Source organism: Doryrhamphus excisus, chromosome 8 (genome assembly GCF_030265055.1).
Source record: "Doryrhamphus excisus isolate RoL2022-K1 chromosome 8, RoL_Dexc_1.0, whole genome shotgun sequence".
Lineage (NCBI taxonomy): Eukaryota > Metazoa > Chordata > Actinopteri > Syngnathiformes > Syngnathidae > Doryrhamphus > Doryrhamphus excisus.
Window position 1 is genome coordinate 19,492,997 of NC_080473.1, and position 24,077 is coordinate 19,517,073.

The 24,077-nt window shown below is 40.8% G+C and overlaps 1 protein-coding gene across 4 annotated transcripts in view; it reads left to right on the forward strand.

Annotated features, from left to right (window-relative positions):
• The window catches only part of p2ry1 (purinergic receptor P2Y1), a 40,611-nt gene that overhangs the window by 6,985 nt on the left and 9,549 nt on the right, over nt 1-24,077 (forward strand). Inside the window, exons 1-2 of one of the 4 annotated variants that reach the window (XM_058080794.1) lie at nt 9,932-10,210; nt 12,609-17,049. The exons of 1 other annotated variant lie outside the window; for it this stretch is intronic. In XM_058080794.1, the coding sequence (XP_057936777.1) occupies nt 12,642-13,703 (1,062 nt within the window). In that variant the 5' untranslated portion in view covers nt 9,932-10,210; nt 12,609-12,641 and the 3' untranslated portion in view covers nt 13,704-17,049. Of the gene's footprint in view, nt 1-9,931; nt 10,211-12,608; nt 17,050-24,077 lie in introns of those variants that run through there. 2 more of the 4 variants (XM_058080795.1, XR_009131513.1) reach the window with 2 other exon arrangements.

Below are 24,077 nucleotides of genomic sequence, written 5' to 3' on the forward strand. Positions count from 1 at the left end.
GCATAAAAGCAATGCCACATTTCAGAAAAAGAACATCATAGCAACAGTAAAATATGGTGGTGGTAGTGTGATGGTCTGCTGCTTCAGGACCTGGAAGACTTGCTGTGATAAATGGAAGCATGGATTCTGCTGAAGGAGAATGTTCTGCCATTTGTTGGTGACCTCCAGCTGAAAGCAACTTGGGTTGTGCAGCAGGACAATGATCCAAAACACACCAGCAAGTCCACCTCTGAATGGCTGAAGAAAAACCAAATGAAGACTTTGGAGTGGCCTAGTCCAAGTCCTGACCTGAATCCTAATGAGATGCTGTGGCATGACCTTAAAAAGGCTTCATGCTGGAAAAGCCTCCAATGTGGCTGAATGACAACAATTCTGCAAAGATGAGTGGGCCAAACTTCCTGAACAGCGCTGTAAGAGACTCATTGCAAGTTATCACAAACGCTTGATTGCAGTTGTTGCTGCTAAGGGTAGCCCAACCACTTATTAGCTTTAGGGCAGGGGTCTCAAACTCACGGCCCGCGGGCCAAATGCGGCCCGCAAGACGCTAGTTTGAGGCCCCCACCTTGATACCAAAGTTTAATGTTGAAATGACAGCTTAAAGCTGTGTGCACACCGTGACACAATTAACATGATTTTGCCCCGCCCATACTGTTACCCTACCCTGTTACCCCACCCTGTTTTGCTTTGGATTAGCAATGAAGCTAAAGGCTTATGACGCTGGGTACAAATAAATGTAGGAAATGTTTTGGAATAAAACGGAAAATACACGTCAAGATAAAGCATCTCATCAAACATGTTGTTAAAGTTACGACGCTGCTCCCCGATGGAACTGAGTACGATGCTAACTTGCTAATTGGGTAAAATTATTAAGTTTCATTAATGTTCATGTTAAAGGTTAAATAACTGTTAATACTGTACATTTGAATCTGAATAAAATAATTTATCTACCAACTGTATGTGGTTTCTTACGTTTTTCTTATTTGCTGTTTTATTATTATTTTACTTTTTTATTATTATATTTTGTGTATAGAGAAATAAAAATTAAGATATTTGAGAATAGTGGAATGTTTTATCAGATATTTTGGTGTGGAAAACCGGAACCAAAGTACTGAAAAAGTGTAGGGTATAGCAGAAGCAAAAGCATTGAAGATAGTTTTTCTATTTATTTTTTTTCCAGTTTTTAATAAATGCGTTTTGTGTTTTTTTTTTTTTTAAACCTGATACGGTCCGGCTTCACCCAGAACCTAGCTCTGGTGGCCCCCAGGTAAATTGAGTTTGAGACCCTGCTTTAGGGGGAAATCACTTTTTCCACACAGGGACAAGTTGCTTTGGATTTTTTTCTCCTTAATAATAAAAAGTTTCATTTAAAAACTGAATTTTGTGGCATATATTGTTTACACATACGTATATACTGTATATAATACACATGCTTTGAATTAAAAATGCTTCCCAGTAATAAAATTCATTCTTGAAAACAATTTTACAGCTCCTGAGAGATAAGCAAATCACAACACATTAGCAGCTGATATGAGAGCATCTGCATCATCCTTTGTACACAACAGCAAACATACATCTGTGGATTTTTGTTTTTATTATTATTGTGAACATAAGAGCATGCAAGTTCCCACTGTGATAAAAAGTCTGTTTACTTGCCGTGATAAACATAAACTGTGTGGGCTGCTTGTGAGAGGATTCCGCTGGAGAATTAACCAGTTGAAAAGGAAATCTTGTTTCACTGGAAGCCACGCTGGCATTTCATTTCAAAGCATATTTGTCAGATGAATTGATTGATCACATTACACACAGCTAAATGAAGCAGCGCCACAGGATCAAATATGTATGAGGCTTTGGTCAACCGAAGCTCACCGTGTATCCATGGGATAATGCTCCCTCCAGTAATACACACCACACATACATCATGGATGCAGCATCACTTTGTTTGGAGAACTCCATCACGGTGGCATTTCCATTGGGTGGGCACACTGACCTTCTCGCGGTTCACCCAAAACCTTGTTGACATTCACAACCATTGATTGGACTGCGGAATAAGTCGACGGCTGCTGCACAAAATAAACATTGTCTTTGTAAAATGTACTTGAGTTTTAAACGAAAGAAAGAGGTCAAACGGTGGTCAGAGAGTTTAGCCATTTGAGCGGTTGACCTTTCTGTTTTTTTTTTAAGTCTGTTTTGTGTAAATGTCGGTAAAACAGCAAAGAATAAGTTCACTTTGTAGTGCCAGTACCAAGCTAGGTGGCCCAGATGGTGAAGGAACGAGAGGAGGTGCTGGGCAGGTATGGATGGAAAGAACATACAGTCCATCCATTATCCGGGTCTGGGTCTTGGGGGCAGCAGTCTCAGTAGAGAGGCCCAGACTTCCCAGTCCCCGGCCAGCTACTCCAGATCCACCGGGAGGACACCAAGGTGTTCCCAGGCCAGCTGTGAGACATAGGTCATAGGTCTGGGCATGCCCAGAACACCTCACTAAGGAAGCGTCTGTGAGCCACCTCAACTGGCTCCTCTCGATGTGAAGGAGAAGCGGCTCTATTCAGGCATAGAGTTGTAATATTAATAATAATAATAATTAATGTCTTTTTATTTAATGCAAAACAAAAAAAATAAGCGTATTTGCTACAGAGTACAGACGGGCAGATCGAGCAGCACGGGCCTAACTGACAGCTTCCATGTGTGTGACGCACTCATAGCCAAATTCATACCAGCTGACCTCAGCAGTTGTCCGGAATGTGGATTCTCATGTGAAATATGTGCATGCAAGAAGAAAAAGGCAGAACCTGGAAGTAAATAGGACGTGAACAATCATGGAGGGGTGTTTAGATACAGACAAAGGAGGCAAAGTAGGATTGTGGTGTTGCTTTTACAGATGATAGATAGATAGATAGATAGATAGATAGATAGACTCCCTTTATTGTCATTGCACAAAAACACAGTAGTGAAATTGCCAACGAAATGTCGTTGCCTGGCTCCCATATAATAACAGACACAAAAGAAGATAAGTAATAATAAATAATAATAATAATAATAATGTGGAGAATAAATAGATAGAATAGACACCAAATATGAACAAGTAGGGGATGCAACTAAAAGAATGAAAAAGACTTCCGTAATGAATGCCAGTAGACCAATACCAAATCTAAGGTCGGGCAGCGTTGCCAAATACACAATCTATGAATAATATTGCCACCAATGCGTTCATTCATGTTGATTTCCCCAATGAAACAGACGCTCGGCGTAGGATGCGAGCCGAACGAGGGTCAGCATCGCTGGAGTGTGGCTTTCCATCCTGCCTAATGAAAATGACACAAGCAGGAAAGTGTGACTTGGTGATGCTGATTGGATTGTTTGTGGAGCCAGTGGAGCGGCATGGAAAGAAGTGCAGGTCAGAACCCGGTGCAAATGTTCACCTTGTCATTAAGATTAGATGGGAGATACTCCAGAAGCTCGATACACTTTAGCCAACATTAAGGTGATCAGTGGGCTATTTACTGTTGATATTTCGGCTTTTTTTTTCCTTCTTTGATACATTTTATATATAATACAGCACAGTGTTCTTGTCGGTGTTGTCGTTTCAGGGGCGTTGGACTGTACACATTCCACTGTAGCACCAGCAGAATATCCAAATGATGACCCATGATATAGCGTAATGATTTCTTAATGTCATTTATAAGAAGCATAGTAAATGGGAAACAATAATCCGAATGGCTGAAGTCTGTGGAGGCACATCACTTAGTTTAATTTAGGTGACATGATTTAGATTTATAAGACGGCCTCACGCTGATAGAAACACTTAGCAACATTGATGCAGGCTTATTTGTCACGCAGGAAGCTGGAAGTGGCTTGAAGCAGTTTGTGAAATGTGGCGCGACTTTAAAGAGCGCACAGTGGATGCAAGGGACGTCCATTCACCTTGCCAACTTAATACATTTAAAGCCATCTTACAATGCATCAGCCAACAGATGGGGTGGGGTGGGGGACGAGCGCCAAAAAAGGAACGTGCCAGGAGAAAGATTTTTTTTTTTCATCCTAACATTTTGTGTTTTGCTTCTTGTTTGGTCTGGTGCTGGGGCGTCAAACTGGTTTTCACTGGTTTTACCCTCAGAGGCCCATCTGTAACGATTAGGGATGAGCGAGTATACCTCTATCTGTATCTGTTCACCCATCAAAGTAATCCGTACCTGTATCTGTACTCGGAATGGGCGGGGCATAAACCGGACGTGGGTGTAATTTAACATTCGTAAATCGGTACATTATTTTAAGTCTGAAATTAACATGGCTGTAAGGTGACCTGAGTGGTTAGCATGCAGGCCTCACAACTTGGAGTTCAATTCCACTCTCCCATCTGATAACATCCACTGGTGACTGCATTAAATGATTTGGCTAGCCAAAAGTGGCTCCCGGGCCTTGGGTTTGACAACAATGGTCTGAGAAATACAAATATGCATCAAGGTCTGTAGTGTTCTAATTTTTTATTTTAATTTTATGAAGAACCTGCATTATATTTTTGCCACTGTACAGCCATGGCTCCCTGCATGTTGCAGACATTGTGAGACATCCCGACATAAAACTTAACCTGCCGCCCCTCCATCCTTGGCAGCCATGCACCATTTGCTCTCCCTGCAATCTCTTGTCTCTTGCCATGCACACATTCTGCTGTCTCCTTTATAGACAGTGACTGTCTTGATGATGAAAACAATACATTAGTTGATTTTATTTATAGTACCCAGCCATGTTTGCCAAATTAAGACTGTGGAGGATTACTTTAGGCAGAAACTAGAAATTCATCGGGGTGACCCATATGACTTGGGATGCTCCAATCAATTGGCTGCTGATCAGTCCTGTGTGTCATTCCAGAAAGGTTAAGGGAAGTCTAGAATATTCCATGTCGTGACTACTTAATTCCTTGTATTTGTATTTTGGTTCATTTTGTCATTTTAAAGATTGAAAATGCTTAATTTAGGCAACAAATGGTAACATTTCCTTCAATGTGCATACTTTTGACAAAGAATAAGATGTATTCAACCGCAACAGCATGATTTATTCATTAATATGTTTGAAAAAAACGTGATAGAGTGAAGTCGCAAAATTTCAAGGCCACTTATTTACTTTACATTCATTCATTCATTCATTTTATCCCAGCTGTCTTCGGGCGAGAGGCGGGGTACACCCTGGACTGGTCGCCAGCCAATCACAGGGCACATTTCGACAAACAACCATTCACACTCGCATTCATACCTATGGATAATTTTGCCAATTAACCTAGCATGTTTTTGGAATGTGGGAGGAAACCGGAGTTCCTGGAGAAAACTTACACATGCATGCTGGGAGAACATGCAAACTCCACACAAAGAGGGTGGAATTGAACTTGGGTGTCCTAGCTGTGTGGCCTGCACGCTAACCACTGGCTAACCACATTAAAACAAACAACATATTATATATAATATAATGATTTCTACATTTTATTTTCAGCTGCCCCCCCAGTGCGTTTGTCCCCCTTGGAATTGCACCTAAATTAAAATGAAATTGTGTTCCATGCCTTTTCCACCTGTGGGCTAATAAGAGAATGTGATTAAATGCTCAATCAATAAATGACTGCATATTGACTCGGGCAACAATTCTCTCTCACATCATTTCTATATGATTTGGACCAAATTGCTTTTCTTTCTATAACATGTGTTCATCGTCACCTTAAGCACACATTTAAGCACACATTAACACTTTCAATTTCATCGGGGTGAGCAAAGACCTTTTCCTCACCACTGTTGCCATGGTGATATTGTAGTAGCAGGGCTCCATTGGTGAAATCATAACAATAAAATATAGTGTATCATCCATAACAATCCAAAATATTGTCCAATTGATACTTCTCTGACAGTGCCAGTTGGAGAATGAGTAGCTTTCACTCAGGATGGTTATGGTTTAAGTCTGTATATTCATTTCATAGCAAATTCAAGGGGAAAGTTGACCAACCATGATAAAGCAGTATCTGTCCAAAGGTTTGTTTAACATTGATGTCTGTTAGAAGTACAACATTTTGTAACATTGTCTTATTGTTGTTGATTTAGTCACCTACTATCACCTACTTTGGGCTGCATGTGCATGTGTGGCAGAGATTGCTGTGATTTTTCAAGTGTCCCCGAATGCAGCAGCAACTTATGTATGAGGTGTTATGTGATGCACCTGAATGTACCATTTTAGAAAAAGCTTTAGAAGCACTGACAGTAGTTTGCTAGTTTTGATCCTGCTTGTTGAGTATGAAGTGTCCATGATCTGACTGGAATCTTTCCATGGTGTCCCAACTCTAAAAGAAGCACTACCCCCGTCTTAAATCTGAAATACAACCCAACAATAAGGCGCATGTTTAATGAGATGAGCTTATTATGAGATGCATAATAATAATGTTATGTTCAGGTGAGTTTGCCATCACAAAATCTCCAGCAGCAACTGTAGCGTATAATCATATTGTGCTGCCTATAATAACTATTGTCCCACATTCATCAGTATTAGAGCTACTAAAAACATGAAAGGAGAGGTTAGCTACTTGGGTTTTATTTATGACCGGCAAAAGGGTCAATCGATTGGCATAAAAATTGGATATTGGTTCATCCATCCATTTACATATAGACAATTGAACCCAACATGCATGTTTTTGGATTGTGGGAGGACACCGGAGTACACGGAGAAAACCCACGCATGCACTGGGAGAACATGCAAACTCCACACAGAGATGCCCAAAGGGGGAATCGAACCAGGGTCTTCCTAATCTCCTGACTGTGTGGCCAACATGCTAACCACTAATCTTGCTGCCGTCTGGAATTATTTCCATGTTTTGCCTTTGGTTGTGTAAATATGCAATTTGCAATGACTGTAAAGTTCCAGTTATGCAAGGGGGGGGGGGGGCGTTTTCTTTCAATACGTCTATAATAATATGTTTCATTGATGCTGCGTTTGTGTGTGATGTGCTGAATGAGGACAGTTTATCATTTCACTGATTGTATTGATCCAGATTGATCCAGAGTTTCAAACATACTACTCTGCACTTTACTTTGACCTTATGCGGATGTTTGTGCAGCTTTCCAAATGTATCATTGCCATCGTTATTTAACCGCATTCTTATTTGTGAATTTATTCAGACGAACCTGTCTTACTTGGTGATAAAAGGAAAACATGTGATTTCAGTTTACTGTTGCTCATCATTTTTAATGACATGTTTTTGAGAACAAATGTTATATGGCATCTATTTATACAACTTGTAGAGCACATTGCAGTATTTGTCCTATTTTCAATGGTTTAATATGATTTTTTTTATAGTTAGAGCATAGAAACCCTGTTCATCACCTTCTAGACACAGTTGTGTCTAGAAGGTGATGAAACACTCCTATTATCTGAGATGATAAACATAATCATGGTAAAGAAGACGTTTTAGACATAAGTAATTGTTCGGTCCAATTCGACTGATCCAACATTAGAAGGAAAACAAGTGTCATATGATTGTACGTATGTTTAAGATGTGCATGGCTATGCATATGATGTATATCAGGGGTCTCAAACACGCGGCCCGCGGGCCAAATGTAGCCCGCAGGACACTAGTTTGAGGCCCCCGCCTTGATATGAAAGTTTAATGTTAGTGCGGCCCGCGCAAGTTTGATATGGATGCTGTATGGTATCATGTACCCAGAAAATATTATTACGTTTGATTAATGTTCATGTTAAAGGTTAAATAACTGTTAATAGTTATCCTCCCTATCCGTGTGGAAGTGGTAAGTCTTTGGCTATTTAAGTTTGAAGGAAATAACTTGAAGGCTACCGTTTAGGTCGCTAGCTCTCTAGTTTGCGAGTTAGCATGTGTCTCAAGACCCTACAGTTGCGCAATATGTTGTAAATAAAAAGAGTATAAATGTGACTATAGTCGTGTTTTGTCATGTTTACAGGGCTCTAATAATGCTTTGTTCATTTTAATCTGAAAAAAATAATTTGTCTACCCACCAACTATATGTTGGTGGGGAGGTAAGTTTTTATTATTTGCCGTTTTATTATTATTATTATATTTATTAATTACTGATTGATTGATTTTCTTTATTCTTGATTTGTTTATTTATTTTTCATCTTATTTTGTGTAGAAAAATAAAATGTAAGATATTTAAGAACAGTGGAATGTTTTATCAGAGCTTTTCTTGTAGAAAATTGGAACCAAAGCAACGTTTTTTTAATTTTTTTGTTTTTAATCAATGCGTTTTGTTTTTTTTTTTTTTTTGGAAAACCTGATGCAGCCCAGTCTCACCCAGACCCGAGCTCCAGTGGCCCCCAAGTAAATTGAGTTTGAGACCCCTGATGTATATGTCTTTCAAATCCCTGTTATATACCTTAACTATATACCTTAACATGTGTAACATGCCCCACAAGGGACAGAAATTTGTACGCACTCCCCCAATTTGAAATACTAGAGAAACTGATCATATTAATTTATCTGTACTGTACAAGCTGAGCTTTAAACTGAAAGCAGGAAAATGCAATAAAATGGTGAGCACACAAGCTTATTCAAGAGTCAAATTGCATGTCATGTTCCATTAATTTTGTACATTTTGGTAGGTCCGCATAAAAATAAAGCCCCCTTTACAAGTCCCACTATTTGACTAGAACTGCATTGATGTAACATTACTGACACCTAGTGACCAGTGTAGAATACTACTGTAGTGCCAGTGTTTGTGGTAATCATTCACACAGAGGCTACTGTTGGCCACAACTCACGACAGTCACTCACACTCTCAAGTAAGCACAGTCAACTCCAGGTGGATGATGTCACATGTCACGTTTCAGGCGTGGCCTCTTAAAGGTGTACACAACAAGTCAGAGATGTTCCTCTACATATCACATCTTTTGAATGCCTTATATTTGTATTTTGGTTCATATAGCCATATTTATGCTTGGGGATGCAAAAATCTTTTTAATATTCATTCATTCATTTTCTACCGCTTTTCCTCCCGAGGGTCGCGGGGGTGCTGGAGCCTATCCCAGCTGTCTTTTAGGCGGGAGGCGGGGTACACCCTGGACTGGTGGCCAGCCAATCACAGGGCACATATAGACAAACAACCATTCACACTCACATTCATACCTATGGACAATTTGGAGTCGCTAATTAACCTAGCATGTTTTTGGAATGTGGGAGGAAACCGGAGTACCCGGAGAAAACCCACGCATGCACGGGGAGAACATGCAAACTCCACACAGAGATGGCCGAGGGTGGAATTGAGCCCTGGTCTCCTAGCTGTGAGGTCTGCACGCTAACCACTAAACCGCCTTGCCGCCCAATTTTTTTTTTAATACAATATATATATATATATATATATTTTTACTAATCATAGGTCGTATTTAACCACAAAATAGTGATTATTTAATGATTCATGAATATTTGAAAAAATTAATAGTTAATTAATAGTAGCGCAATATTCGAAGCGCATCATAGTGAGGGACGACTACTTTATTTTACAAAGCAGATTCCCTCTCAAACAGTGCAGTCATTTTGTGCTATTTTGTGGTAATTTGTCATTAAAAAAATTATATAAGTAGATATATAGTAGATATAATATCATATCATAACATATGCACATATTCTTTGAGTAGATGGGCACTGCTCAGTGCGATACCAGCTGTTCATGCTCTAAAATGGATTCTCAAATCAAAATTCTCACAAGTGGAATTCATCCCCCAAAAGCGCAAGCCCAAAAGTATTATTAACGGCCAGGCCACAAATTTTAGATATGGGATATCATCATGAGGGATGATCCTATAATCCAATGCCTATTACACAGCCAAGGGTTCAGTAATAGGAGGAGGAGGAGTCAGTGTGCGTCTGGGAAGCCACTGAGTGGTTTTTGTGGCTTTGGTGCACCTCCCCTCTCCATTCCGCAAAGAGCCCCACTCTACTCTCTCTCCCTCTCCGGAGCTCATTCATGCCAACGCCTGCAGCTGTCTCTTTCTGTTGCTTCCGTCCCTGCAACGTACCGCCTGCCTGCTTGCCTGCTTGGCCGCCTTCCACTTCCACGCAACAAGCACACGGAAACTGACTTTCACTCACACGGGCTTGGTGCGTCAGCGCAAGGTCGAAAGTGCGTAACTTTATGAAGGTAGACACCTGACTCTTTTTTTTTTTAACCTCCCAAGTGGGAAAAGGAATGTGGGCTTCAAGTGGATCAGAGCGGTGAGTACTTGTGTGTGTTTGCTGCAACACTGTAATCTTGTGTCAAAGGCAGAATATGCATTCTACGCTGTATAATAGTTATGGTGCAGGCGTTTAGGCAAGGAGCGCAACAAGACAGCCATAAAAGACTAAATGTGTAGTGTTTACCAATACAACCTGTGACCAGAAGCCTCTGGGTCTGATTCCCCCATGCAGCTGCCCTTGAGCAAGTCACCATATTCCTCCCTAAAATGCTCCCCATGGTGCTATAAAACCACCCACTGCTCCACCGTGCCACTCATGGTGTGTGTGTGTGTGTGCTATGATGGGAGTAATTAAACCCAGAGGTCAAATGTATTTAAATGTAAATTTATGACTGAAAATTAAGCTACAGGGGCCGTACTTTATAAAAATGTATTTATAAAAATATAAAAAATGGCCTCTAAGTGCAAATGTGAACGGTTGTCACTCCTGTGATTGACAGGTGATTTGTCTACAGCAGGGGTGTCCAAACCTTTTTCCATGGAGGGCCACATATGGAAAAGTCTGGGGATGCGGGGACCATTTTGATAAAGAACAAGGATGTTTTATATATATTTAAAGTCAGCTTTGTTTTATAGGTGACAAAGCGTGTATTATTCATTGTTAGTACAGTGGAGCCTTGGTTAGCGTCATGAATTACTTCCACATGGTTCGACTCTACCTGGAAAGGACATTAACCCAGTCAATTGTTCCCAAAAGAAATCATGTAAATCCAATGAATCATTTCCAGAAAGCCAAAAATGGCAACGCAAAACACATTTTATAATTATAGTTTCACATTCATAAATAATTCCATTCATTTTCTGTGTCGCTTAATCCTTATTAATGTTGAGGGTGTATACAGGAGCCTATCCCAGTTGACTTTTTGGGAGAGAGGCTGGGTACACCCCTGTACTGGTCGCCAGCCAATCGCATGAAAACAATTCCAAATGCATACAAGTGATGAATAAATGAGCATTTAATTAAAGTAACTTTTACCTTTGTTGAAGACGTGATTCCTGACATGACATCAAAGAGTAAGGTGGTGGTGGTCGATCTTGTCGTCACATCGTATCTTTGGGAACTGTCATATCTTCAGTGAAGGTAGAAGTAACCTTAAATGTTGATTTATCTCTTTTATTCATCACTTATATGCAAGGATAATTGTTTATGCTTGCAAAAATATAAAAAAAACATTTTTGAGAGTCAACCGCTGATGACATCATAGATAGTCAAAGTAACTAGTTGCCATTTAGCAAAATAGCTAATAAAACAAAACATTAAGAACACAGTTGGACTCACGCAATGTATTACATAATAAGACGCTAATTGGACAACTGAGGCAAAATTGTGGCTGTAAAATTTTGACTTTTAACCGAAAAACATGTTAACCGTACCAACTTTTCACCTTAGTTTTATCTTCTGCTCTTCATTTTCCCTATTGTTGCTGGGTTGTTTTGTTTTTAAATAAGCTACGATCTGCAAATGGGTTTTGGATACGGGTACTCTACTGTTTGTAGTACTCTACTCTGTTCATTTACATAAACTTCAAAGAGAGAGTAGCTTTACTTGGGACCCAGACAGTAATTAGAGAGAGTATGTCATATCAAAACTCATGATCAACGTTTTTTTTTTGTTTGTTTTTTTTTTAATAATGGTTTAGAATGCATCAAAATGAAGTAATTCTTCTTCATATATTAACAATATATATATTGCACCAAACTAGTACTATGCAGTGGAACAGCAACTGGAATCCAACTGGAATAATCTCTAGCCTAGGTCATACCGGTTGTATGTAAAACATGCAAGAAACACACCCACGTGTGACATGCTGATTTTCAAGCCGCTGACTGGCTGCAGAGGTTCTTTGTCATGTCAAACAAACTCTACTGGCGCTTGTGTTTTTTTTTTTCAGTTTGCAAAACAAACCTGCGCACTTTGTATGTCTTGCTGCGTCATCCATACGGCCAACGTGTGTCTTTGGTATGTTTGGTTGGGTGGGTGGGGATGTGTTCAAGGCATGTGCGATCGGCCCGGGACACATTAGAGGGACTGTGTCTCACCACCGGCCTGGGAACGACTCAGGAACCGCTGGAAGGTGCCTTCGTCGTGCGTCATCCATACATCAAACGTGTGTCTTTTTTTATTTTTTTCTGGTGTCAGGTTTGGGCCAAATGGCAATTTTTTATGACAGTCAACACACATTCAGATATTTCCTACGTCCTCTATGCGTGTGGAGATCTCACTCCTTCATGGTCTCCACAACTACATTCTCCATAAACAAAAAAGGGGAACACCAAAAACCGCACAGCCCAACAGAATGGAACCCTTAGGTTCCAAGCTAAGATTAGACAGACAAAGGTGTCTTCATATCAATATTTTCTTTCCTCGTCTGCAGTAAAAGGTCAAGCCTCTGCCCGTGACGGACACAATGACCTCTGACCTCAACTTGACCTCCCTGCTGAACGTGAGCGAACTGCACAACCACTCGAGAGGATGCTCCCTCACCAAGACGGGCTTCCAGTTCTACTACCTGCCCACCGTCTACATCATGGTGTTCATCACGGGCCTGGTGGGCAACAGTCTGGCCATCTGGATGTTTGTGTGCCACATGAGGCCGTGGAGCAGCATCTCCGTCTACATGTTCAACCTGGCGCTGGCCGACTTCTGCTACGTCCTCTCCCTGCCCTTCCTCATCTTCTACTACTTCAACAAAACCGATTGGATATTCGGAGACGTCCTGTGCCGACTGCAGCGCTTCATCTTCCACGTCAATCTCTACGGGAGCATTCTGTTCCTCACCTGCATCAGCATGCACCGCTACACCGGGGTGGTGCACCCGCTCAAGTCTCTGGGCCGACTCAAGAAGAAGAACGCGGTCATTACCAGCGCGCTGGTGTGGGCTGTGGTGATCCTGGCCATCTCGCCCATTCTTTATTACTCGCGCACCGGCTTGAAGCGTAACGCCACCACTTGCTACGACACCACCACAGAGGACGAGCTGCCTGGTTATTTCATCTACAGCATGACTCTCACGGTCTTTGGCTTCTGCATCCCGTTCATCATCATCTTCTGCTGCTACGGCATGATCGTCAAAGCCTTAATCTGCAACGACATGAACAACGCTCCGCTGCGGCAGAAGTCCATCCACTTGGTCATCATCGTGCTCGCCGTCTTCGCCGTCTCCTACCTTCCCTTCCACGTCATGAAGAATCTCAACATGCGGGCCAGGCTGTACTTCCAGAGCCCCGCCATGTGCGATTTCAACAACAGAGTCTACGCCACCTACCAGGTGACCCGCGGCCTAGCGAGCCTCAACAGCTGCGTGGATCCTATTCTCTACTTCCTGGCCGGGGATACCTTCAGGAGGAAGCTGTCACGGGCCACCAAAAAAACGTCCAAGAAGGGCGATCACGCGCTGCAGTCGAAAAGCGAGGAGACGGCGCTGAACAGCCTGGCGGAGTATGTGGAGAATGGAGAGCGGCGGATGTGAGCTGCTTTTATTATCTCAAAGCGACAGTGTTGGATAATAGAAGCACTGTGTGGACCTGACGGCCTTGAACAGTAGGATGAATGCTCCGTTTTAACCTTGCCATGAATGTCTGTACAGATAAGCTCTTGTACTGTGTTGCTGTGGACACGTGTTGGTCGCAACATTAGGTACACCTGCAAGCTACACACCGTTGTGTCATTTTTAATCCAATGTTACATCAATGCAGTCGCCCCATGCCGCATTACAGTTATAAAAAAAAATATTAATTATTCCAAAAAATATGCAAACTTAAGCAAATTTCATTTTTTTGCCCAAATGAAGTGGCTAAATTAACTAAAATACAAATATAAGGCATCCGGACAATGTATTCAAAAATGTAGTATTCTATACTGGTCACTAGGTGTCAGTAATGTTACTGTAACATTGGGTGAGACACACAACAGACGATAATCTCACAACAGGCACCGTGATAATAACATAATAAAAAAAAATAATAGTAATAATAATAACATAATAAATAATAACATAATAACATGGAATCATAATAACAGGCTAAAACTCAACTGTGAACCTTTTGACATCACTTCCTTCTCTCCACACGGACATATTTCATGAATGAATCCTCCTGTTATGTGGTTGAATACGTCCTATTTTTAGTTACACACATTTTAGTATATTTTACCTTTTTTGCATAAATGAAGCATTTTCAAGCATAAAAATGTCTAAATGAACTAAAATACAAATATTTGGCTTTCAAGAGACAATTCAAATTGTGAATGTAGTATTGTAAATTGGTCACCAGGTGTCAGTAATTGTCTGGTGAGACAAGCTTCAGACTTTAGCACCGGATCAACAGGCTTTTATTGCAGGTTTTGATGATGAAAATACACAATAATGATAATAATAATAGTAATAGTTGCAGCCATAACCCATGACAACTGTGAACGCTCGACATCACTTCCTGTCCGCCCACAACTCAGCTCCCCTAGGAAAGGACCGGGCAGTGTAGTTTAGTTCCAAAAAGTTTCCATGTGACTGCTCATTGCCCCATTGTAGAACACACGTAGTGTACGCGTCAATATCCACGGTACCGATCACAAAGGTGTGCGGTCTGGATATAGCGATCCTGTGCAGGTGTTCGTTACACGTAGTTGCTCTGGTTGCAGTCGGTCATGTGTCACCCCAGAGTCTTGAAAGCGTCTCCAGAGGCGGGTAATGGTAGTGGAAACGACACCCATCCGGGTGTCTGGCTATCACATCTTGGTGCATTCTGGCCATCGGCAAGCCAATTGCCTGGTCTCGGTGCCACGAATCAGGTCACAAAAGCTGACTAGTCAGTCCCTTTTGAGAATATCACCAAACTCCAGTGATTTTAAGGAGTCGTCCCAGCAGGGAGACGTGTGATATCAACAATTCTTTACGATGGGGCAATGAGGCGTTATATCTTTGCACTCAAAACATACAAACTACAAATCAAACTTCATGGCCTTTATGCGTTTTTAATCTGAAAATAAGGTCCTGTTTATTTCCAGATATTTATTTCCACATATTTTTTTCTCAATATGTAGTCTTTTTATCTTACACCATGTAACCTTTTGTTACATTTAAGATGGATTTCAGAATCTGTCAACTAGTTTTTTTTACTGGTATGAGGTATTAGGTTGGGGTGGCCGTGGCTCCTCAGGTAGTTGGTTGCTGGTTGGATCTTCGCTCCTTCTGCCCCGTCAAAACCAGCTCCAAATTGTAACGCTCTGCCTACCATTGGACCAAGCTGGGAAGGGTCATAGTCTCACTTTTTAGCAGTTCTAATAAAGTATACTTAAAATGTGTTTTTTTTAATTCTCCAAATAGGTGGCACACCGATCAAGTGGTTAGCGTACAGACCTAACAGCTAGGAGACCAGGGTTCAATTCCACCCTCGGCCATCTCTGTGTGGAGTTTGCATGTTCTCCCCGTGCATGCGTGGGTTTTCTCCGGGTACTCCGGTTTCCTCCCACATTCCAAAAACATGCTAGGTTAATTGGCAAATCCAAATTGTCCATAGGTATGAATGTGAGTGTGAATGGTTGTTTGTCTACTATATGTGCCCTGTGATTGGCTGACGACCAGTCCAGGGTGTACCCCGCCTCTCGCCCGAAGACAGCTGGGATAGGCTCCAGCACCCCCCGCGACCCTCATGAGGAAAAGGGGTAGAAAATGAATGAATGAATTCCTCAAATATTAGGATTTCTTACCAAGTAAAATTTACTTATAGCATGGACGAATAATTTCCCTAGTTTTAAATAGTTTTTCCAAAAATCTTGTCTTTTTATTTTATATTTGGCAAACCATTTTTAGCAGTGTAGCGAAGCCTGTCTAGACCTGCAAAAGCCACCGTTTGAATGCCTCTTCTCTCAAAAGCGGAACAATGAAGATACAATCGATTTTTAGCCCCTTCTGGTCGTCATAAAGAGATCTAGGGACACATTTTATTTTGCCATAGGGGCTCTTTAACGATATGTTGACTAGTGTGGCTGTCATATGCTGGGGCGTAATATAACAAAACGGTCATACAATGCAAAGTCATGTTATACCACCGCAAACTACAACCACAATAATTCAAAAGTGAATCATGTAATTTCTTCCCCATACAACTCATGCAGGTGTACCTAATATTGTGAGCGCTACGAACTGAGCAAAGGTGCAAAAGGTTTGTCCCTATCTCGTCAATGTACAGGAGGATCAAAAGAGATTAAAAAGATTGGAAAGGCGCCCTCTGGAAGCCACGGAGCAGACGGTTCATCAATAGCTGTTTAGCAACTGAGAGTGAGTGGCTTAGAGAGTGCTGCTGACTGTAACGACTTTATCCACTCACCGGCCACATCATTAGGTACACATCATTCAGCCTAATACAAGAACGATAAAAGCAGAGGTGTTTCTGCACATGAACAACATTTTACAATAAGACCTGAGTATGATTTTTTTTTTATAGTTCTTGTATTCAATTAGTGTACCTAAACAAATGGCCAGTGAGTGAAACGTGAATGCACTGACATGGAGTTTGCCGCCATCCTAATGCACTATACAAGCAGGGAGACCCGTGACTCCCTCCTTATTCTCTTCCTCCTCTTATTCCGTCTCCTCGCCTCCTCCTGGCATGAGGTTGAGGTCATACGGCTATGTCGCCACAATGGTGTTAAAAAAAAAAAAACCAAGAAAACATGTTACATGTTACCAACAGTATTCTGTGTATACGGTGCCGCAGTGAATGTTCTTTTTCATATACTGTAAATGTCGTGATGTATGAGTTTAGTTTGTGTCGTGTCTAGTATCAAATACTGTCACTAAAAAATATTGACTGCAAGATGGAGAATAAAAAACATGTTTTAAAGGGATTTAGTCAAGAGTTGTAGTTGCCTCAAAGTAAACCGTATGAGTCTTAACATATAGTACAGTAAACCTCGGATATATCGGATTCAATTGTTCCCACTGGTTTTGTCCGATATAAGCGAAATCCGTTATATGCGTATACCGGAAAATGTCCGTTTTATGCATATATCGGATTTATATCCGGTATATGCGTGAATCGGATTTTATCTGTTATAAAAAGGCACTTCCTTGACTATGTTTCCAATGTACCTGGACGCGCAGGCAACGCTGCAAACGCTGCAAATGACCTCGTATAGCGGCCTGTCACGATTCGGCGAATCGGAGCGCCACGATGCGGCCATCCGATATATGTGAGGGAAATTTAATGGAAATGCATTGGAACGGGACTGGAGATTTTGTCCGAAATAGGCGAAATCCGTTATAAAAAATCTGATATATGCAATGAATTTTTATTGGAAATGCATTACAGAAAAATTGGTTCTTTTTTATCTGTCCGTTGTGAGCGAATTTCCGATATATCCGAGTCCGATATATCCGAGGTTTACTGTATGCATATAGTGGGGCGGCCCTCCCTGGGGGGACGCAGGGAACTGTCGACAATGCAAGAAGATTTGGTCTCCAGCCAATCACAGGGCACATATAGACAAACAACCATTCACACTCACATTCATACCTATGGACAATTTGGAGTGGCTAATTAACCTAGCATGTTTTTGGAATGTGGGAGGAAACCGGAGTACCCGGAGAAAACCCACGCATGCACGGGGAGAACATGCAAACTCCATACAGAGATGGCCGAGGGTGGAATTGAACCCTGGTCTCACCTCCTGTGAGGTCCATGCGCTAACCACTCAACCGCCGTGCAGCCATCAACATGTAATTTGACTCTTGAATATGCTTATTATGCTTTCCATCTAATTTTCCTGGTTTCAGCTTCAAGTTCAGTCTGTACAGTACAGACTGAGACTGGGGGGGGGGGCATGACAGAAAATAAGTGACAAGCACTTCATTATGGTAAAGAGCTTGCGTGTCCTTGTTTCATGCTAGTCATGTGTGATACTGAGGCACTCTGAATGGGTCCTCTCAATGCGGACGAGCAGTCGTTCAAGTCCCTTATCTCTAAGAGAGAGCCAAGCCACCCGGCGGACGAAACTCAATTCGGTCACTCCCCCGTAGCTCATGACCATAGGTGAGGCAAGGAACATAGAGATCTTCTCCTTTTGGCTCAGCTCCCTCTTCAACACACCGGAGAGTCCACTTCACTGCAGATGCAGCACTGATCTACATTCTATGCTTCCCTCATTGATGAATAAGACAATGAGATACTACAACTCCACTTTGGGAAGGATCTCCGACCCGGAGATGGCACTACAATGTTTTCTGGACGTAATTGGAGGTGCTGATTGTCATTCCAGGAGCTTCATACTCGGCTACAGAGTTGAAGTCTACGGCCTGATGAAGCTAGTAGGACATCATTTGCAAAAAGCAGATACCAAACCAGATCCTCGAAACGCTTTGGCTGCACCAACAAATTCTGTCCGTAAAAGTAATGAACAGAATCAATAATCTCTAAGGAAGAGCCCAGGCACCCAACGGAGGAAACACATTGTACCCCGCTTGTACCCATTTTGCCTTTCGGTTCAACTCCCTCTTCACCACATGAGACCAACCAAGGGTCCGTTTCACTGCAGATACACCACCAATCCACTTGTCAATCTTGCACTCCATCCTTCCCTAACTAATAAACAATACCCAGAGGTACTTAAACTCCTTCACTTGGGGCAGGATCTCATCCCCAAACCGAGGATGGCACTTCACCCTCTTCCGGGCAAAAACCATAGACTCAGAGGTACTGATTCTCATCCCAACCACTTCACACTTAGTGAGAGTGAGAGCTAAGTGAGAGTTGAAGATGATGGGCCAATGAAGCCAGCAGGACCACCCAATCCTGCAGTCACCAAACTGGAACAAAAACCTCAACACCCTGGCTCCACCTAGAACTACTGTCCATAAAAGTAATGAACACAATCAATGACAAAGGGAAGCCCCTCACTAGTCATGAATTAGGTGGTCTGGTACCCCATACTCCTGGAGTACTCCCCACATTACATTTTGAGGAACACCATTGAATGCAACATACTGTCTTTGGGCGAGAGGCGGGGTACACCCTGGACTGGTAGCCAGCCAATCACAGGGCACATATAGACAAACAACCATTCACACTCACATTCATACCTATGGACAATTTGGAGGCGCTAATTAACCTAGCATGTTTTTGGAATGTGGGAGGAAACCGGAGTACCCGGAGAAAACCCATGCATGCACGGGGAAAACATGCAAACTCCACACAGAGATGCCAGAGGGTGGAATCGAACCTGGGTGTCCTAGCTGTGTGGCCTGCGCGCTAACCACTCGACCACCGTGTAGCCCAAAAGTGCAACATTATTTTCCTTATTTTTTTGCCCGGGAAATTTTGTGTCCATTGCTATATTTTCTAAAAAATAACTAATGAATAAATGATGGCTGTTTCATGGTTGACTATGGCCTATTTTTAGTCCAAACATATTGAACGACAAAATGTTAGATTTCATTAGCTTTCACACTGCATGGAGACTGGCTAGCTCAGCCAACATGCCATGGCTGAAATTGAGTGAAAAATTTCTCCTCTCATTCTTTGTGGAAGTGGTAATTTTTTGGCTTATTTGTCCTTCTTCCCCAGTCCTTTTGAAACACTTTTGTATTCATCGATCCTCAAATGATCCTGGCCATTTAGGATGATTTTTATAGATTTTTCAAGGCCCATAGAATATTGTGTTCTTGGGCTATATGGATGTGGTTTAAGCCAAAAGAAAGATTCAATTTTTCATCAGAAAAAATTTTATTTCAGTTCTCAACCAAAAAAAAGAGGAGGAAAAAAGGCTTTTTGTGAAAAGATACATGTCAAGCATCACTTTCACTTTGACACATACTGTAAAATATGTGTAAACAATGATGCCACGACATAAACAACACAACCAATTGGGTCCTGAAAATAATCATTTTAAATATAACACCATAAACTGTTTACAATTTTCACATTTGCAGCTGAACAGTGTGTGTGCACATATTCAAATTTCCACTTTTAACCACCTTTTCACTTTCTAGTTGTTGCCTAGCGTGGATTTCATTGGGAAAGATGCAGAATGAGTTCTTATAAAAAGCACCCCTGCCCCCCGGTGGTAGTTTTTTCGGTTTAAAACTGCACTAAATGTGCTATATTCTATTGTACGTGCTGCTGCCATCAGCTTCTCTTGTCTGAAATGCGTCTGTGATTACTTGTCAAGATTCGTACGAGAACACGGGGTCAATCCCAACACTTGACAGATGTGTCTTGGAGTGTAGTGAACAAACTATACCGCACCGACACGCCCTGATGTTCTTTCCTGGTGTTCTCATTGAAGCGTGTTCTCTGTTGAGGCTGAGTGGACTTCCAAATCGAGCGCTCTCTTCCCTGCGGCCTCCTCCTCCTCCTCCTCCTCCTCCTCCTCCTTCTGCACGGTAGTTGGCTTTCTTTCTCACCATCGCCAGGAGGAAGGAAAGGAATGACAGCGGAATAAAAAGTAGTACGTCTTTCTCCCAGCTTATCCAAAGACAGCTTTTGTGTCTGTCACAATCGGCGGGGTAGGATCCGAAGCCGTCGCCAGGAACCCGCGTCCACGTGGTGCCGTGGGCACGGACCTTCCTGCTTGACGTGTGAATACAAACTGCTTTCAATGGACGCCTGAAGGTGATGGAGACCTTTTCCAAGCTGTTGTTGCTCTTTTTGTCCAAACAAGAGTTAAGGGTTGACACCCATCCTTACATCCCCGTGATTTATATCCTGTCCTCTCTGTGCAACCTTGATTCATGAACGGAAGGTTGTGTTGCATAAAAAAAAAAACGACATTTGCCTTATAAGGTTGTGTCTACAGCAAAGACACTTAACTTTGTTTACATGTGTTTGTGTTGCTTCTGCATGCAGAACCATGCTCGGATGCGACACAAACACATCTATCTCAGGGGCGCCACCTGTCTACAGTAAAAGGACAATGCGGGCTGGTCCGTTAGCATATTTACAGTACACACTGACGATGAACAGTCGCTGGATGAAGACGGCTGCCATCATTCAACTTGTGTGTGAGCTGTCCTCCAGGCCTGGGGTGGCCAAACTTTATCCGGCGAGGGCCACATCGTGAAAAACAAAAAGATGCCGCTTTGATATTTTGTTAAGCAAAAATTGTAGATATGCTAAGAAGTTATACTGTGTATATTTCTAGAAAAAACAGTATCCCAGCTTGTCATGTAGGTAAAAAAGTATAAATTAGTATCAACGCTGGCATTTTTCTTTTTTTTTCCAAATTGTCAACTTTCATTCCCATGATATTTTTATTTTATTCCCATAATAATATAACCTTTCTCATAATATTATGTCTTCAAAAAAATACTTTGTCTTGAATATTTCAGCTCTATAAAATTTCCATAAAATTCTGACTTATTTGTTAGAGTATGGCATTTTTTCCGCAATATTTCGACATTGTTCTTGTAAAAAAAAACAGCTGTTTTTATTTTATATGATATATTATTATATTTATATACATATAATAATAAATAAATAAATTATATATAATAATAAAATTTTTTAAAAATAATAATCATATATTTAATAATATATAATAATAATAAAATGTATTTTTTTGTTTCCAGCTATTTCAACTTTGTTGTACATTTTTTCCTCATAATTATAATAGAAAAATTTTGCCTTTATTGTCATAGCATTATTGTTTTCACAACCAAATTTTCAAAAAATTGCAACTGTATTTATTTTTTTCATAATTTTTAAAACAGTTTATATTTCAACTTTATGCTACTAAATTGACAAGATTTTTCCTCATTATATGACGTTACTCTCGTAAAACGTTGTCTTCTTCTCATTAGATTACAACTAGGAATGTCCGATAATTATCGATACAGATAATTATCGGCCCAATATCAGAGTTTTCCTGATCATGAAAATTAATATCGCAAAAATGCTGTATCCAACACATATGTGTTCATTCCATCAGAGGGGATATGTCAAACATATGTTAAACATACGTATCGGTATCGGCTTATATCTGTATCGAAAATTGTAAGTTGGACAATATCGATTTCTGGCAAAGAATCCAATATCAGACATCCCTAATTACAAAATTTTTCTCGATATATTTTGACTTTATTCCTGTCAAAATAGTGCTGATTTTTCAGTTATTGTTATTTGGAATTTTTTTAGAATGTGCTATGGGCCAATAAGAAACAGCCATGGGCTGCAAATACCCACAGAAAATTAGGTTGGATAAAAGTTAAGGATAAAGTTGTATTATACAGTTTATATTCATAGATTATCAGATAAATACTATGAGAATAAAAATATAAGAGAAAAAATGTATGAGATGAAGGTTGAAATATTTGTAAAAATAAAATAAACACAGCAAAAATTGATCAAAAATCCTACTTCTTGTGAATAAGACATCTTAGCATCCTGTATCTACGCAATTTTTTTTTTAAATATATAAAAGTGGCCCTTTTAGTTGTCAGCATGCAGCCCTTGCTGGAAAAAGTTTGTATATACATTCAATGAAGGCTAACATAGCAAAACTTTGTCAAACTGCTATCATTAGCTGACAACAAACATTAGGTGGTACGTGGGGCATACAGTAGTTGTAGTGTTTGCAAGGTGGAGGCAGTCTCGTGTGAGTGGAAGGCTTATTTTTCCACGTGTATCAGGTGGAGTTTCCACTGTGTCAATGATGACACACACCCTTTTTCTGGGTTTGCTGCCATTGAGCACACTGGTCATTCCAGGTTGAAGCTTTGCGATAAAAGTGTCTGTGGATCGCTACATCAAGGCCCCACTTGTTATTACTGTAACCATGGCAACCAAAGCACAATGTTCCTCCTCATCAGATGCTTTTTTGTGAGCGAGCAAACGTCGGGAACACGACTGTGGGAACATCACAAATATCCTCCAAAACTCCTGGTGACTTGCTACGCCTTTCTGCTGCAATATTCTTTAAGCACTTTACCATCAATTTTGGACTTTAGTGGCACAGTTTTGCAACCTTTTTGGACTAGCTGCCGTATAAGAGGAGATGAGCACAAACACCGTAGGCGCCAGGTTGGCGTAATTCACACCTGACTGACAGTCAATGACTCAGACTGCAAAGCTAACACGAACAGGCATGGAGTGGGCATAGTGTACTCCAGTGTACTCCATCATGCATGTGGTCCATCTGCCACAAAAAAAAAACACATCACAGACACCAAAAACATGGGGCGGGGGGGTCCAAACTTTTTACCAGGGAGGGCCACAGCGTCAAAAATGAAAGGATGTAACTTTGCCACTTTGCAACACATGTACACTACAGGGTATTTACGTATACTAAGAAGGTTGATATATACGTATATATGTATATATAAAAAAGAGGGAAGTTGATACAGAGTTTTTTTTCTTCTTTATTTTTTCTTTTATTTTTTTCTTCTTTTATTCTTCTTCAAATGGATAAAGCCTAACCCCTTGGATCTCTTATGGCTAGACATTATGGCTAAACAATCATTTAGCCAAGACATCCCCATCTTTAACAACATGGCATGAAAAGGGAACAAGTTGCATGAAAAATATCATAAAAGGGAAAAGATTTGTGTAAAAAAAAAAAAGAGTTTTTATTTATATTTATATTTATTTATATTTATATTTATATTTATATTTATATTTATATTTATATTTATATTTATATTTATATTTATATTTATATTTATATTTATATTTATATTTATATTTATATTTATATTTATATTTATACTCCAGTTTCCTCCCACATTCCAAAAACATGCTAGGTTAATTGGTGACTCCAAATTGTCCATAGGTATGAATGTGAGTGTGAATGGTTGTTTGTCTATATGTGCCCTGTGATTGGCTGGCCACCAGTCCAGGGTGTACCCCGCCTCTCG